This window comes from Macrotis lagotis, chromosome X, assembly GCF_037893015.1.
Source record: "Macrotis lagotis isolate mMagLag1 chromosome X, bilby.v1.9.chrom.fasta, whole genome shotgun sequence".
Lineage (NCBI taxonomy): Eukaryota > Metazoa > Chordata > Mammalia > Peramelemorphia > Peramelidae > Macrotis > Macrotis lagotis.
This window is the reverse complement of record NC_133666.1, coordinates 68,348,453-68,362,396: the sequence shown is the minus strand read 5'-3', so window position 1 is coordinate 68,362,396 and position 13,944 is coordinate 68,348,453. Positions and strand designations below refer to the sequence as shown.

General features: G+C 39.7%; 1 protein-coding gene across 1 annotated transcript in view; it reads left to right on the top strand.

The window, feature by feature from the left end:
- WDR44 (WD repeat domain 44) overlaps nucleotides 1-13,944 on the top strand; it is a 92,489-nt gene that overhangs the window by 52,602 nt on the left and 25,943 nt on the right. The window contains exons 8-10 of the mRNA XM_074204935.1: nucleotides 217-300; nucleotides 11,234-11,340; nucleotides 13,235-13,386. Of these exons, the coding sequence (XP_074061036.1) occupies nucleotides 217-300; nucleotides 11,234-11,340; nucleotides 13,235-13,386 (343 nt within the window). The remainder of the gene's footprint in view (nucleotides 1-216; nucleotides 301-11,233; nucleotides 11,341-13,234; nucleotides 13,387-13,944) is intronic.

The window sequence follows — 13,944 nt, the reverse complement described above, 5'->3', positions numbered from 1 at the left end:
AGATCATTTGTAATTGTCATAACATTGTACCCTGGATTAGACAATAGGCCTTCAAATTTTCTGAGCCCTGTTAACTTCCTGGTCCTTAATAATAGGAAAACACACATGAAGGTTGGCTGCTGAGGACTTATTCTAGAGAAAGGTTAAGATTAAATGAAAAAGGTGGTGGTTACACATTTTTAAAATGGCATTATTTGTTTCTCTCTTTTTCTACAGTAATGATGCAGCACAGTCAGATGATGAAGAGAAGATACAGCCCCAGCCAACAGATACTGATGGTGGAAGGCTAAAACAGAAGACGTAAGTTTGGTTGGCTCTTATTTTTTCCTGTTCTGGAAGCATTAAAAGATAAAAATTGCTATGTTCTATGACATTTGCATTTTTCTTTACTTGACAGTAATACTAATAATAATACTACTAATAATAGCAATAATAATAAGTGGTATGATAGTATAGTAATAACACATTAATAACATTTATATAACACCATGTCCCAAGCACTGTGCTTAAGTTTTTTACAAATATTATCTCATTTGGTCTTTGACAATCCTGGGAGGAAGGTGTTATTATTCCTAATTTATAGATTAGGAGACTGAGGATGACATTGCTTAAGTGACTTGCCCAGGGTCACTTAACTGTTAGTACATGTCTGAGGTCATAGTTCAACTCAGTTCTTCTTTTCTCCAGACAGTGCCACCTAGCTGCCAGTAGCATCAAGTGTGCTTTGTAGAACAGCATGACTATACAAACTTAAAGTTAATAATTATTTATTTCTTTTGTCACATATACAGACAGTTCTCACTTTACATAAATTTGCATTACACAAATTTGATTGTCCGTAAAGAATTCTGGAAGAAATCCCATTCCAAAAAATTTAGAAAATTGCTTCCTCAGAGCACTCACTAGACAGCTTAAATGGTGATGGGAAATTCTTCATCACTTCCCACGAGTCTACAGACGATGAATGAAGTTGTACCTCTCCCTGCGTTTAGTAGTGATCCTTATATTTTCACCAGAGCTGACAGCAAATGTGCTTTTCAGGGGAAAAGTGAACAGTCTTATAAATGTATGCCAAAAGACTTGGAAATAAAAATAATTAAAAATATGAAGGACAAAAATTATCATCAGTAGTGTAAAGATTGGTACCTGGATAAAGAGAAAGCAAGAAAGTCATTTATCTATTGAATCAAAGAGAAGGTACTCTTCTAGAAAGGGAGAAATGATTGACTATGTGGATAGAAACCCATGCTTAGAAGAAGATTCTTTTAAGCTTGATGACAATTCAAGCCAAGACCTGAAGCCCCTTTGAAGATTTAAAAGTTAAGTACACTGAAGGAACATAGGTATTTACAGCAAGCAGTGATTGGTTTGCACAATTTAAAAATCATGCAGGATTTTATAACAGGCAAGTGTCAGGAGAGGCTGCTAGTGGAGTGATTGAAGCAGCAAAGAAACTCCCAGAATTCCTGCAAAAAACAATAGATGAAAGTCCTTACTTGCCTGAGCAAATTTTTAATGTAGACAAAACTGGCCTATTTTCTCAAGGAATGCCATCTCGAACCTACATCTAGATAGGGGAGAAAAATTATACAAAGCCATAAACTTAAAAAATAAAGTTATTCTTCTGGAAGCAATGGATCTGGACTCACAAATTACAATCTATTCTTATGTACCAAGCAGAAAATCCCATATCATTAAAAGGAATCCACCAGACAACACTACCTGGGCATCACTGTGGTTTATGTATTGCTTCATTCATGAAGTGAACAAGTTTTATAATGAAAATAGCCTTTCTTTCAAGATTTTATTTATTTTTGATAATACCCCAGATCATTTTCCTTGTCTGAAAGATTTTAATGAAAATTACCTTTCCTATAATACTGCTTCATTTTTTAATAATAAAATAGTCAGTTCACTTACCTTAGCAGTATAATTTCCGGGAATGATGCCATTAACAAAGCCAGAGCCAGATCAGTGTTTGGGAAGTTCCAATGGAAAGGATGGGAAAAAAATATGAGGCTACACAACAAACTGAAAGTCGCTGGAACCACTGTGTTGATCTTGTTGTCACATACCTGAGAATCGTGGACAGTCTGCCAGTGTTATGCCAGGCAACTGAATTGTTCATTTTAGGTGGCTTAGGAAGAGTTTAAAGATGACCTGGCAAGATTAAGTACTAGACACTGAGGTCCTTTCTTGATCTGAACCTACCAAGCATTCAAACTCTACTGCAGAAAGAACAACTCTGATCAGCTGACTGTTGTTCAAATGCCAAATATAGGTTTATCTATGGAGAACTCACAAGGCAAATGTTTATTTGGCAATCAGAAAGAGTGATACAAGGATACTCTCAAGGTCTCTCAAGACCTTTGAAATTGATTGTGAGAGGGGTGGCTAGGTGGCGCAGTGGATGGAGCCTCAGCCCTGGAGTCAGGAGTACCTGAGTTCAAATCCAACCTCAGACACTTAATAATTACCTAGCTGTGCGGCCTTGGGCAAGTCACTTAACCCCATTTGCCTTGCAAAAACCTAAAGAAAAAAAAGGAATTGATTGTGAGACATGGGATACAATGGCATAGGACTGTCTGATATAGCATGCCCTCATCGAAGAAGGCACTGTACCCTATAAGAGAAGCAAAGTCAAAGTAGTACAAAGGAAATAGGAGATGCACAGATCTAGAGATAGTGCCATCCCCAAAATATATTTATATATATATATATATATATATATATATATATATGTAATGTACATACATACCTGTTTATAGATGTGTGTGTGTGTGTGTGTGTGTGTATATAGAGAGAGAGACAGACAGACAGACACTATTTGTGCCCACCTGTGGTGGAGTCTTCTGAGCTTATACAGGCCTGTTAAGTCAAACACACTGTACCTTGACCCCAACATTGGGATGTCATTGGTCCTCTTTGAGTAGAAACAAGGAATAGCAACTACAACCTATGGATCAGAGAGTGATTGTGAACTTCAAGGTATGTTATTTATAAATTTTAAGGTAATTGTAGCTTTGGATGGAGATAAGGATTTAATATCAAGAGATAATCTAGAAATCCTATCATATTTACCATGCAACTTGGAATATTGCTAATGCATGAGAAGCCATAACAGAAACATGTATAAAGAGAGCTTAGAAAATGGTGTGCCCATAGTTTGTTCGTTAGTTTGATTGTTTTGACAAAGATTAATTGTTCAAAGAAGTGAGTTACATGACTGTAAAATTAGTGCAAGAATTGGAACCAAAGGGGCAGCTAGGTAGTGCAGTGGATAGAGTCAGAGGGACCTGAGTTTAAATTTGGCCTGTCACTCAATAATTACTTAGCAGTGTGACCTTGGGCAAGTCACTTAACTACGCTGCCTTACAAAAAAAAAAACAAAAAGAAAAAAAGAATTGGAGCCAGAAGTAGATGACAATGGTATGGAGGATTTGATTGAGCCTGTCTAATTGTCTAATGAGGATCTGATTGAGGTGCTAGGTGAAAAGATTTCAGAAGAAAGAGAAACTTCAGAACCTTCGTAATCTAAGGTTCTTAACAAAACGGGTGGCAAGAGCATTGCGTTATCTGAGTTAACTTTTTTCTTGTATTGAAAAGAGGAATCCAAATGCTTAGTTCAAAGACTAGTTGAAGGACAATATTGCTTGCTATTGTCAGATAAACAAGGAGAAAAGAGCGAACAATTGTCCAAACATCTGATAACTTCACAAATAAAATTGCACAGCAGTCAACCCCCAAAGATAAGGTCTAGGTACAGTGGGTGAAAAAGGGATAACATTCTGCACACTTGTGTTAACCTTACTCTACAGTACTGTGCATACTTTAACATTAACTTTACATTTCATTTCATAATTCTGTTTATTATCATGTTGCAATCTTACTGTCTACATTTATGACTTGCATAAAGGTATACTAAGTGAAGTGGGTGGGTAGGGGCAAATTCACCTTTTGTATAAATTGATAGAATGGTCCACTTACATCAGGCAAGGATTGTCTTTAAAAAGTTCATCAAGGTCTGGCTTCCTTTCTATTTTAAGTATACAGCATTGCATGTCTCTGGCCATCCCTTTTAAAAGGACTCTCTTGAAAGATTCACGAATAGATCATAGAAATTATTGGTGGTCTGGTACCAAGTACTTTTCTTGACTTTAGGAAATTTTGGCAGGGTAATGATTAAGAATCTCATCTCATGAATGCTTATTTTGAACTTATAATTTTGGCCTGTCCCTGGGGATGATGAATGCCACACAGCTGTGTGGAGGCTGTACTTGAGTGGGTCTGTGGGCACTTCTTCCAGTGATACAGCTCATAAGTCATCTACATGCTTTCTTTTCTCTTCTGACTCATGCCCTGGAGAGACAGAGGCAAAAACTAAGCAATTCTTCCTTTGGGCTCTGTTTAAACCAGATTCCCTTCATCTGTGAAATATTCCCAAATCATTTCTGAACCCGAAAGAGCCAATGGACGGACATCAGCCATTAAGCTTTCAGTGTATCGAAAAGTTCATTAGTAGCTTAAAAAGAGTACCTGGTTTGTAAGTAAGAACGAGCTTTTGCTGAACCATCTGATCCATTGTATAACTGCTTGGAAGGCAAAAGGGTATCTTCCATCTCAGGTGAATCTTGAGGTATAAATGCTTCTAGATTTCAGAGGTATGAAAGCTTGTTCATTTTATTCCAGTCTCCCATTATTAAATGGCTGCCTTCTGCAAGGTTCTAGGCCCACAAAGACACAAAAAAAGTTCCTCCCCTCAAGCAGCTTTAGATTGTTTGGATTTAAACTTTTGTTTAAATAATTTTAATTTAAATTTTCATACAAGGAAAGGGGCGGGGAACAGTATGCTGACAAGCAGAAGACTTTATTAAAGAGATTTCATGAAAGAAAGCACCTGCCCTGAGCCTGGCAGGAAGGTGAATTTTGAGAGGCACAGATGAGAAGGGCAAAATGCATTCCTAACATAGGAGATAGCTTCTGTAAAGTTATGGAGATGAAATGGGATAGTCCATTTGAGGAACAGGTAGGACAGTTTGTGAACATTAAGTCCACAAAGGATAATAGTGCCAAATGGGGCCAGAATGGTAAGAAAGACATGATTGGGCAGGAATTGGGGCATGTGACCTAGACAGTCATGAAAGCATGGAACATGCTCTTTGGCCACTTGGTACTGTGAATGTATATCAGACTCAGCCCATAGGATTTCACTTCATCTAGTTTGAGAGTTTCAGTAGAGAAGGAAGGTGAGAATGAATTGGAGTTAAGAAATAATAAAGGGAATGGTTTCAGAGTAACCTGGAAAGATTTACATTACCAGATGCAGAGGGAAGAGCACTTGAAGAATTTGTACAAAGAACAATATGGTAATGACAAACAACTTTGCAAGAATGAGGAACTCAAATCTGTTTTGTGACTAACCTTGATTCCAGAGTACTAATGATGAAATACAGTACCTACCTCCTGCAAAAGAGCTGGATGGCTCCGAGTGCAAAAGGAAACAGACCTTTATTTATTCTGTTCTGATTTTTGACTTCACCATTGCAGAAATGTGCTTTGCTTTAATTAATACTTGTTTGTAACAATGGTTTTGTTTTTCTTTTGTTCTCAGTGGGTGGGGGGACGTAGGGAGGATAGAGAGAAGATGGAATTTCACCAATTGAAAAAAAAGGATCTAATTTTTTTTACAAGATTTTACTTGGGGCGGCTAGGTGGCGCAATGGATAGAGCACCTGCCCTGGAGTCAGGAGGACCTGAGTTCAAATCCAGCCTCAGACACTTAATAATCACCTAGCTGTGTGGCCTTGGCCAAGCCACTTAACCCCATTTGCCTTGCAAAAACTAAAAAAAAAAAGATTTATTTTGAGTTTTGCAATTTTCCCCCTGATCTTACTTCTTTCCCCCACGCCCTACAGAAGGCAATTTGCCAGTCTTTACATTGTTTCCATGGTATACATTGACCCAAATTGAGTGTGATGAGAGAGAAATCATATCCTTAAGGAAGAAACATAAAGTATAAGAGATAGCAAGATCGGACAATAAGGTATCAGGTTTTTTCCGAAATTAAAGGTAATAGTCCTTGGTCGTTGTTCAAGCTCCACAATTCTTTCTCTGGATACACTTGGCATTCTCCATTGCAGAGAGCCCCAAATTGTCCCTGATTGTTGCACTGATGGAATGAGCAAGTCCTTCAAGGTTGATCATCACCCCCGTGTTGCTGTTAGGGTATAAAAGTGTTTTCTTCTGTTTCTGCTCATCTCACTCAGCATCACCCCCGTGTTGCTGTTAGGGTATAACAGTGTTTTTTTCTGGTTCTGCTCATCTCACTCAGCATCAGTTCATGCAAATCCCTCCAGGTTTCCCTGAATTCCCATCCCTCCTGGTTTCTAATAGAACAGTAGTGCTCCATGACATACACACACCACAGTTTGCTAAGCCATTCCCCAATTGAAGGACATTTACTTGATTTCCAGTTCTTTGCTACCATTAACAGGGCTGCTATGAATATTTTTGTACAAGTGATGTTTTTACCCAAAAAGAATCTAATTTTTAAAAAGAATTGACAGGCACTGCATTTTGTCAAAGAGGAAAAGGAGTCTGTGAAAAGAATATAAGGCCAGAGTAGTGGTATTAGATAAGAACAGGACAGGATAGAGGAACTAGACTTTGCAGTGTTGGTAAAAAAGAGTTTTAAGGGGAAGCTAGGTGTCTCAGTGAATAAAGTACTGGCCCTGGAGTCAGGATGACCTGAGTTCAAATGCGGCCTCAGACACTAATTTGGGCAAGTCACTTAACCCCATTTCCTTACACAAAAAGAAAAAAAAATTAAGAGGAATGAGGTAAGTAATTGAAGGACAGGAGACTTTCAGAGATAAAGCCTATTGAGTGTCAGGGTTGGAGGTGACCAAGAGATTTCACGTGGCCGTTTTGGTACTTGATGAGTCAATCCCAGTGAAGTTCTAGTAGTAGGGTACAGTGTGATTGAACTAAATGGGAATGAGAGGATGAGGAAGAGGTAGCAGGGGACAGGGTCCTCAGTCCCTTAAGGTGATGACTCAGAGTCACTGTGATTGGGGAACAGATGGTACAATTTGATAATAAAGCTCTGTGCTCCTCTGCCACCTCCTATAGGGAGCCTTTCCTCATTGTCACCCACTCTCATTATGTATATGGTTCACAATGTGCAGGCTATAGTCAGTTCCCCTCTGCCACAGTAGAATAGTCTTTGAATCTCCATTGTCCATCATTGTGCCTTGTATCATATTAAAATGAGCTTCTACCTTAAAATCCTGTGAGGATAAAGATGATTGAAGTGCTGTGTAACACTTGGCAGGAAGATAGAGTAGGGAGATGTGGTAGCCCAGAAATCTAGAGTCAACTCAGTTATGACATTTCACCCCATGGTGGGAGGGCATGATACATACTCAGATGATATTCCTCATTTGGCACATGCACTTGACTCTATGACAAGCCTGACATTTGGGGCCCTGGCCCTTTTGGTGTCCAGTCTAGTGCTTGAGGCGCCAGTAATAGGACAAAAGGTCTTTGTCTATGATCCCAGGATTTCTAACTACAAGTGTGATGTTTGAGACCTTGTTGGGCAGCACTAGACTTTGCCAACAGTTCTCAGCCTTAGCTCATCTTGACTTCTTATTCTAGGATTTCTGCCTCCTTCCTTCCAGAGGCCACTGGCTTCCATGTCAACTGCTTATAACTACAGTCTGCAGTGTTTTTTCCAACCTGTTTGTCCCCTTAGGGATAGGCTGCATTGGTTGGCAAATGATTCTTCATATTCTCTGCAAATGATACTTGATATTCTCCAGAATCTGCTTTCACAGTCATTGCCACTGATTTCCACTGTACCCTTGAATTCTAATAATCTTAGTCTATTTTTCTCTGACTCAGAGGTTAAGAACTGACATAGGTGATCCAGCATCTATGACTAATGGGCAAGAGTCACATCAGACCCTCTTAGGGTATAACAAAGGTTAAACCCTAATACCAGGTCACTTTGCATATATACATACTGGCGCTTGGATCCTTCCTTTTGGCAAACTGATAATATCTGATGGCTCTTAATCAGCTGTCCTTATGCTGGGAAATTCCCCAGTCTCTGTATACAATCCTGACCTCACATTCAATCATACATCTTCATTTGCTTGCTAGATATATCCATTTGCATGTCATAGCATAACATCAACTTCATTGTACCCTAAAAAAGTGTTACTACCCTACCTCCCTTGCTCCAGTCATCTCTCGGGTTTTCTGTTTGCATCCATTTCCAAGTTTAAAATCTTGGAGTCTAACTGAAATTTTTTCACTTATCACCTATAACTACCAATCAACAAAGTCCTATCAGTCCATCCTTTGAAATTTCTCTTGTGCCTATCTTCCTTCATCCTTATTCACATTTTAACCATCATTTTCTAAATCCTCATTACTTCCCAGGGGGTGGAGGTGGAGATTGGGAGAGGGCTCAGAGACATAATGCCCTCTGCAGTCTTTTTCAGCATTGATTTTTCATGAGGGAATGTCTTTTGTGACCTATGTAGTGATTGCTCTACCCTCACTCTTCCAAAGGGGAACTGGCTCTATCTCCCCTCAGAGTTTTGGGGATACACTTGAGAGGATGGGTTTTCTCTTCTCTAAAAACATTGCCTTGATTCCCCATTCCATTGTATTCTCCCTACAGTGAGTTACCAGCAATTAATATCCGGGTGTTATTTGACCAGTAAATATCACATCACTTCTACTAAGGAATTGTTGTTTGTCCTTCATTCTCAAAAAAGACTACAACATCAGGGAGGTGATGCCATGACAAGTACATGAATTGGATTGGACTGAGGGGAGGCCTCAGTTTCTTCTCTGGAGCCATCTGGCTCCACTGGCCAGATAGGAATCAAGATGACTGGAGATGGCCCTGAATGCAAGACAGTCAGGGTGAAGCTACATGCACAAGGCCACACAGCTAGGAAGTGTCAAGTATCTGAGATTGTATTTAAACTCAGATCCTCCTGTCTCTAGGGCTGGTGCCCTATCCACTGTACCACCTAGCTGCCCCATATACTATATACTAAGGAATATTTAAGAGAAATAGCAAGTACAAAAGTATAAGCATTTCTGCACCCAACACTAGGGGGATGGGGTATGTTACCCTCTAAACTGCCTCCATCCTTTGGGGTAGTGGAGTCTCACCAAGTTCACAATCTAGGACAGGGGGGTCAGTATTATTCTCTGGTCTTCCAGAGAAGTGAGTTCTGTGAACACAGAAATACTCCCAGGATGCAGAAAATCAGAGACCTTCAGGAACCATTGATCTTCTAGGATGTGGTTGTGTTCTTCATGTGGATCCTTCTCAGAAGGTAGTATAGTGAGATATAAAACCACTAAATGTCTGGACACTACCTACTCTTTCTGGAGCAGGCAAGCCAACCTAGGGAAAGCAGCCAAGCTCCCTGAGGGAGAACCAGGAGGCATCAGACAAATCCAAGCACCATGACCCCTCCACCTTTGAAGGTCCTTGGAAGTAGCATTTCTTCCAGCCCAGTGCCCTGATCATCTTCTGCAAGTATCATGGACAGATTCTGCTACTGAAGATCCAGAACAATTCTTAGTCTTTGGCACTGTCACATGGTTACTTATGAAAATGCTATTAAAGAAGTGACATTCCTAGCTGAGGACCAGGGCTGATTTGTCCCTGCCTTGTCTCCCTGTTCAAATGAGAGCTCCCTGAAAACAGGGACCATCCCCAGTGCTTGGCACATAGGAGGTGTTTGTATCAAGGCTTTATTCATGTTTTCTTTGCCTAACTGCTGGAAGAGACTATGTCTCTGTCTTACTGGGCTAGAACAAAGAAGGCAATCATGTTGGACTGGTTGGCTGGTTGCCTACAAAATCCAACATGTCCCCACTCTCAGACTTCCTACTGGTTTGCTCACATGACCTCTCAAAGTTCACCAGGTTGTGATTTTCTATCTCCTTTACCTAAAAAGAAGCATGAAAAATCAATTCACAGTGGTAAAGAGAGCCCAAGGCCTCCCCTCCTTGTAGCATCGTTTCTTTCACTGGCACTCAGTTGAATAAGAGGAAACTGAGCCTGAAGGCAGATTTTGGTGGACTTATGCCTTCTGAATGCAACCCACTTCTTGCTACTCACCGGTTAACAATCTGCCTGTTCACATGGTTAACAGACTGGGATCAGATACTGAATATCTAAATGTGCTCCTTGGTCCACCCAGGTGGGGATTATTATGTAAGCCCAGCACCCAGCACATGATCACATGATCATATGGGCTGGGTTTATTGGCTAGGCTTCTATCACATCTAAGTGGATTTTCAAAAAAAAAAAGTTAGCTAAGTGTTTTTTAAATTAATCCTGCCAAGAATTGACTTGGAAAAAAGGTGATCTCAGTAATTGTATAAATTGGTAGCAATGGCATATAACTAGGTGTGTGAGAAAGCAGTTAAATGACTGTCATCATTGCAGTAGCTATGACTGATGCTAACATGTCGGACACAATTTCTTTCAGGTAATTGTAACTGAAAAAATGGTGGTGTCTTGAAATCAAGTTATATCAGCCAGTTAATTTGGGTTTTCCTGAGGCTTGGATAACAATGGGAGCTAAAGTGTAATAGACTGAGGGTTTTTCTCCACTAAATCAAAAACTTAGGAATATTGATCTCCTATCTTATTCACCTGATAGTTGAGCATGAGATTTATAACCAGGTAATTCAGACAGTATTTCCTGTGTACCTACTGTGTGCCCTCAGGGAGCTTTGGCAGTCTAAGGAGAACTTTGAATACAGCAAATGTGAGAGATCTGAAAGGGGGAGAAGGTGGGGAGTGAAGAATGGAATTTCAACAAGTAAAGTAGGCTAACTCAGTCCATCTCAGTACGGAACTCTAGGTACCCACTCTAGGTACCACTTTTGTCCCAGTCCAGCAATAATGAGGAGGAATACTGTGTAGGAAAAACGATCTCCTATTCCATGTCAGTCTGCCATGGAGTAGATTTTCCACATATGGACAAAGATGTTCTTGGTTGACCTTATAATCCAGGATGAATGCATCCGTTTCTAAGGCACAGTCCACTTGGACTTGGTCATTCCTCAGTTATGTTAAATTATACCACAGCATTTTAACTGGTTATAGGGCATGGATGGAGTTGTGAGCATGAGCTGCTATGCTCTGGAGACCTAATGAATGAGTAAGCCTCATTTTTTTGCTTTTTAGGACTCAACTCAAAAAGTTCTTAGGAAAATCCGTGAAAAGAGCCAAGCACCTTGCTGAAGAGTATGGTGAGCGTGCTGTAAATAAAGTTAAAAGTGTTCGAGATGAAGGTGAGATTGCACTGAGGATTTCATTCAGTTCTTACAAATTTGCCATATTAGTGTGTCATCCCATTTCTTCCCACATGACTTTTGTTTGGCAGAAAGAATCAGTCTTTTGATCGCTCTTATAAGAATTCCATTACTTAAAGAAATTGCATAATACAATCCCATCCCCAGAGTGCTTAATGAGGGGGAGGATAGACACCTTACCTCCTTTGTTTATAAGCTAATGGAGACCTCTTGCAAAAAAATCATTTGATTTTGCTGTTTAATATATTGTCTTTAAATATTCGAGGTAACCATGACATGGTCAAAAGAGCCTGCATTTGGAGTTGGAAAATATGAGTTCAGTTCTGGGTTCTGCATGTAAAGGCACAATACTGGTGATAATTTGCCTTGGGTGACTTTGTTGGGCCACATGTGATCTCCCCATGAACATCTGAAGTCCTCACTCCATCTGAAGTCTTTAGTGATTGCTAGTGACAGAGTGGGACAGGAAGAGACAGGAAGTGACTGTTCTTCTAGTCCCTGAGCCCTGGTCTTCATTTGTGCACCTCTATAATGGCAGCTCCAAATTGTCATTCACATCAGGTTTTGGAACTAGGCTTAGAATTTCATTAATGTAGTAATCTCTGAATGAGGATGCCCCCTTCCTCAATGTAGCTTGTCTACTTAGAGAGTTTCCTATGGTACTGAGAGAAGGGAAGGGAAGGGACTGGACTTGCCCAGAGCCACACAGTATGTGTCCAAGGCAGAACCTGAACCTAGGTCAAGGCCATTATGAGTTAAGTAAGATGAGATCTGCACAAATTCTAGATGCCATGCATTTTAAAGTAATGGAAATCATTTTTGCTTTAGTATATTTCTGTGAGGTTTAAAGTTCCAGTTCATTTGTTATTCATAATAGTAATAGCTAGCATTCATCCATGTTGTTCCAAAACTCTTAATGCAGTTTTAAACTTTAATAACTTCAGACAAATAAATCCTATAAACTTACTAAAAACATCATCTGAAAATTTATTTGAATGTTGTCTTTGCTTAGTTTCATAAATTGTGAATACGTTTTGTCATTTTCATTTTAACAAACTGAGGCAGCCTATCATACAATGTATGGATGACTCTAAGACAGGTGGTTTAGAAGAGGCAGTCCTCTTGCTTGGCCATCTCAGTCACCTGGTGCATCTCCAACCCAATTTTCTTGTGGGAACACATTAAAACTGTCACTTGGGCATTAGCACCTCATTCTTTGGATGCCCTTCAAGAGAAGTTTGCAAATTCTATTCTTCTAGTCCCTGAGCAGCAGCAGCAGCAGCTAATAAAAGGTTTGAACAAAGTTCGAAAATCAACTAGAGCAACATTTTGCACAAGGCAGTAGTCAGGTTGAATTTTAATAAGAAATGGAACAATATTTCAAACATTTTAAAAATTAACTTGTCAAATGTTGCTTTTTGTGACTTTGTAGTACTTGGCTCTTCTGAAGTTATTAAAGCTTAAATCTGTGCTAAGACTTTGGGGACATCCTGTATAGGACTTTTTACAAATATTTTATTTGATCCTCACAAAAACCCTGTGAGGTAATAATTATCCCTATTTTTAAGAAAATTTTTAAAAGGCCTAAAAAAATTATTCCTATTTTACAAATGGTAGGAATTTAAATGCAGAGGTTAAGTGACTTTCCTAGGGTTACATAGTAAATATCCACAGCCAGTTTTGAACTGTCTTCTTGACTTCACGCCCAGCCCTATATGCTGTGGTGCCACCTAGCTGCCAGAATGAAAGAATGAATGAATGAAAAAAATTTCAAATTCATTGAAATTTCCTCCTCACCAGTAGATCTCTACAGTAGTTGATTGCTTTTTGAGATCATGGCTAACAGGCATTTCTGTTTCTCTTTCCTCTTAAGTCTTTCATACTGATCAAGATGATCCTTCATCAAGTGATGATGAAGGAATGCCATACACAAGACCAGTAAAATTCAAAGCAGCCCATGGATTCAAAGGACCTTATGACTTTGAACAGATCAAAGTGGTTCAGGATCTTAGTGGTGAACACATGGTAAGCCCATAAAATTTTGGACTCAGAAGGGAACCCAAAGTCAGTTTAGTGAGGCAAGATTTGGGATTTGAAATCAGGGAGATGAGTCTTCCTGACTCCAAACGCAGCACCATCCACTGCAGTGCCACCTAGCTGCTCAACAACCAAAACAACAATCTTATCAGTCCAGTGATCATCTAGCTTCATTTCCTAAGACAAGTGAATCTTCTTTGGAGTGGTTCTATTTGGTAAGAAGTGATTTTGATAGATATCCAGTTGAAGTTAACCTCTTCAGAGCTTCTACCTCTGGGGCCAGGCACAACAAATCTAATACCACCTTCCATCAGATATATGAATATGGTGGTCGCAATCCCCCTAAGCTTTCTCTCCTTCAGGCTAAAGCATGCTCAGTTCCTTTATGTGAATTAGGTAGCACAGATTCCATACCCATCTCACCATCCAAGTTTGCCCTCCTCCAGCTAACCACTGTCCAGCTTCTGTAACTGAACCCAGTGTTTCAGATGTGGACTGACCACAGGGACCAGAGGGATGATTACCTCCTTAATCTCAGAAGCACTG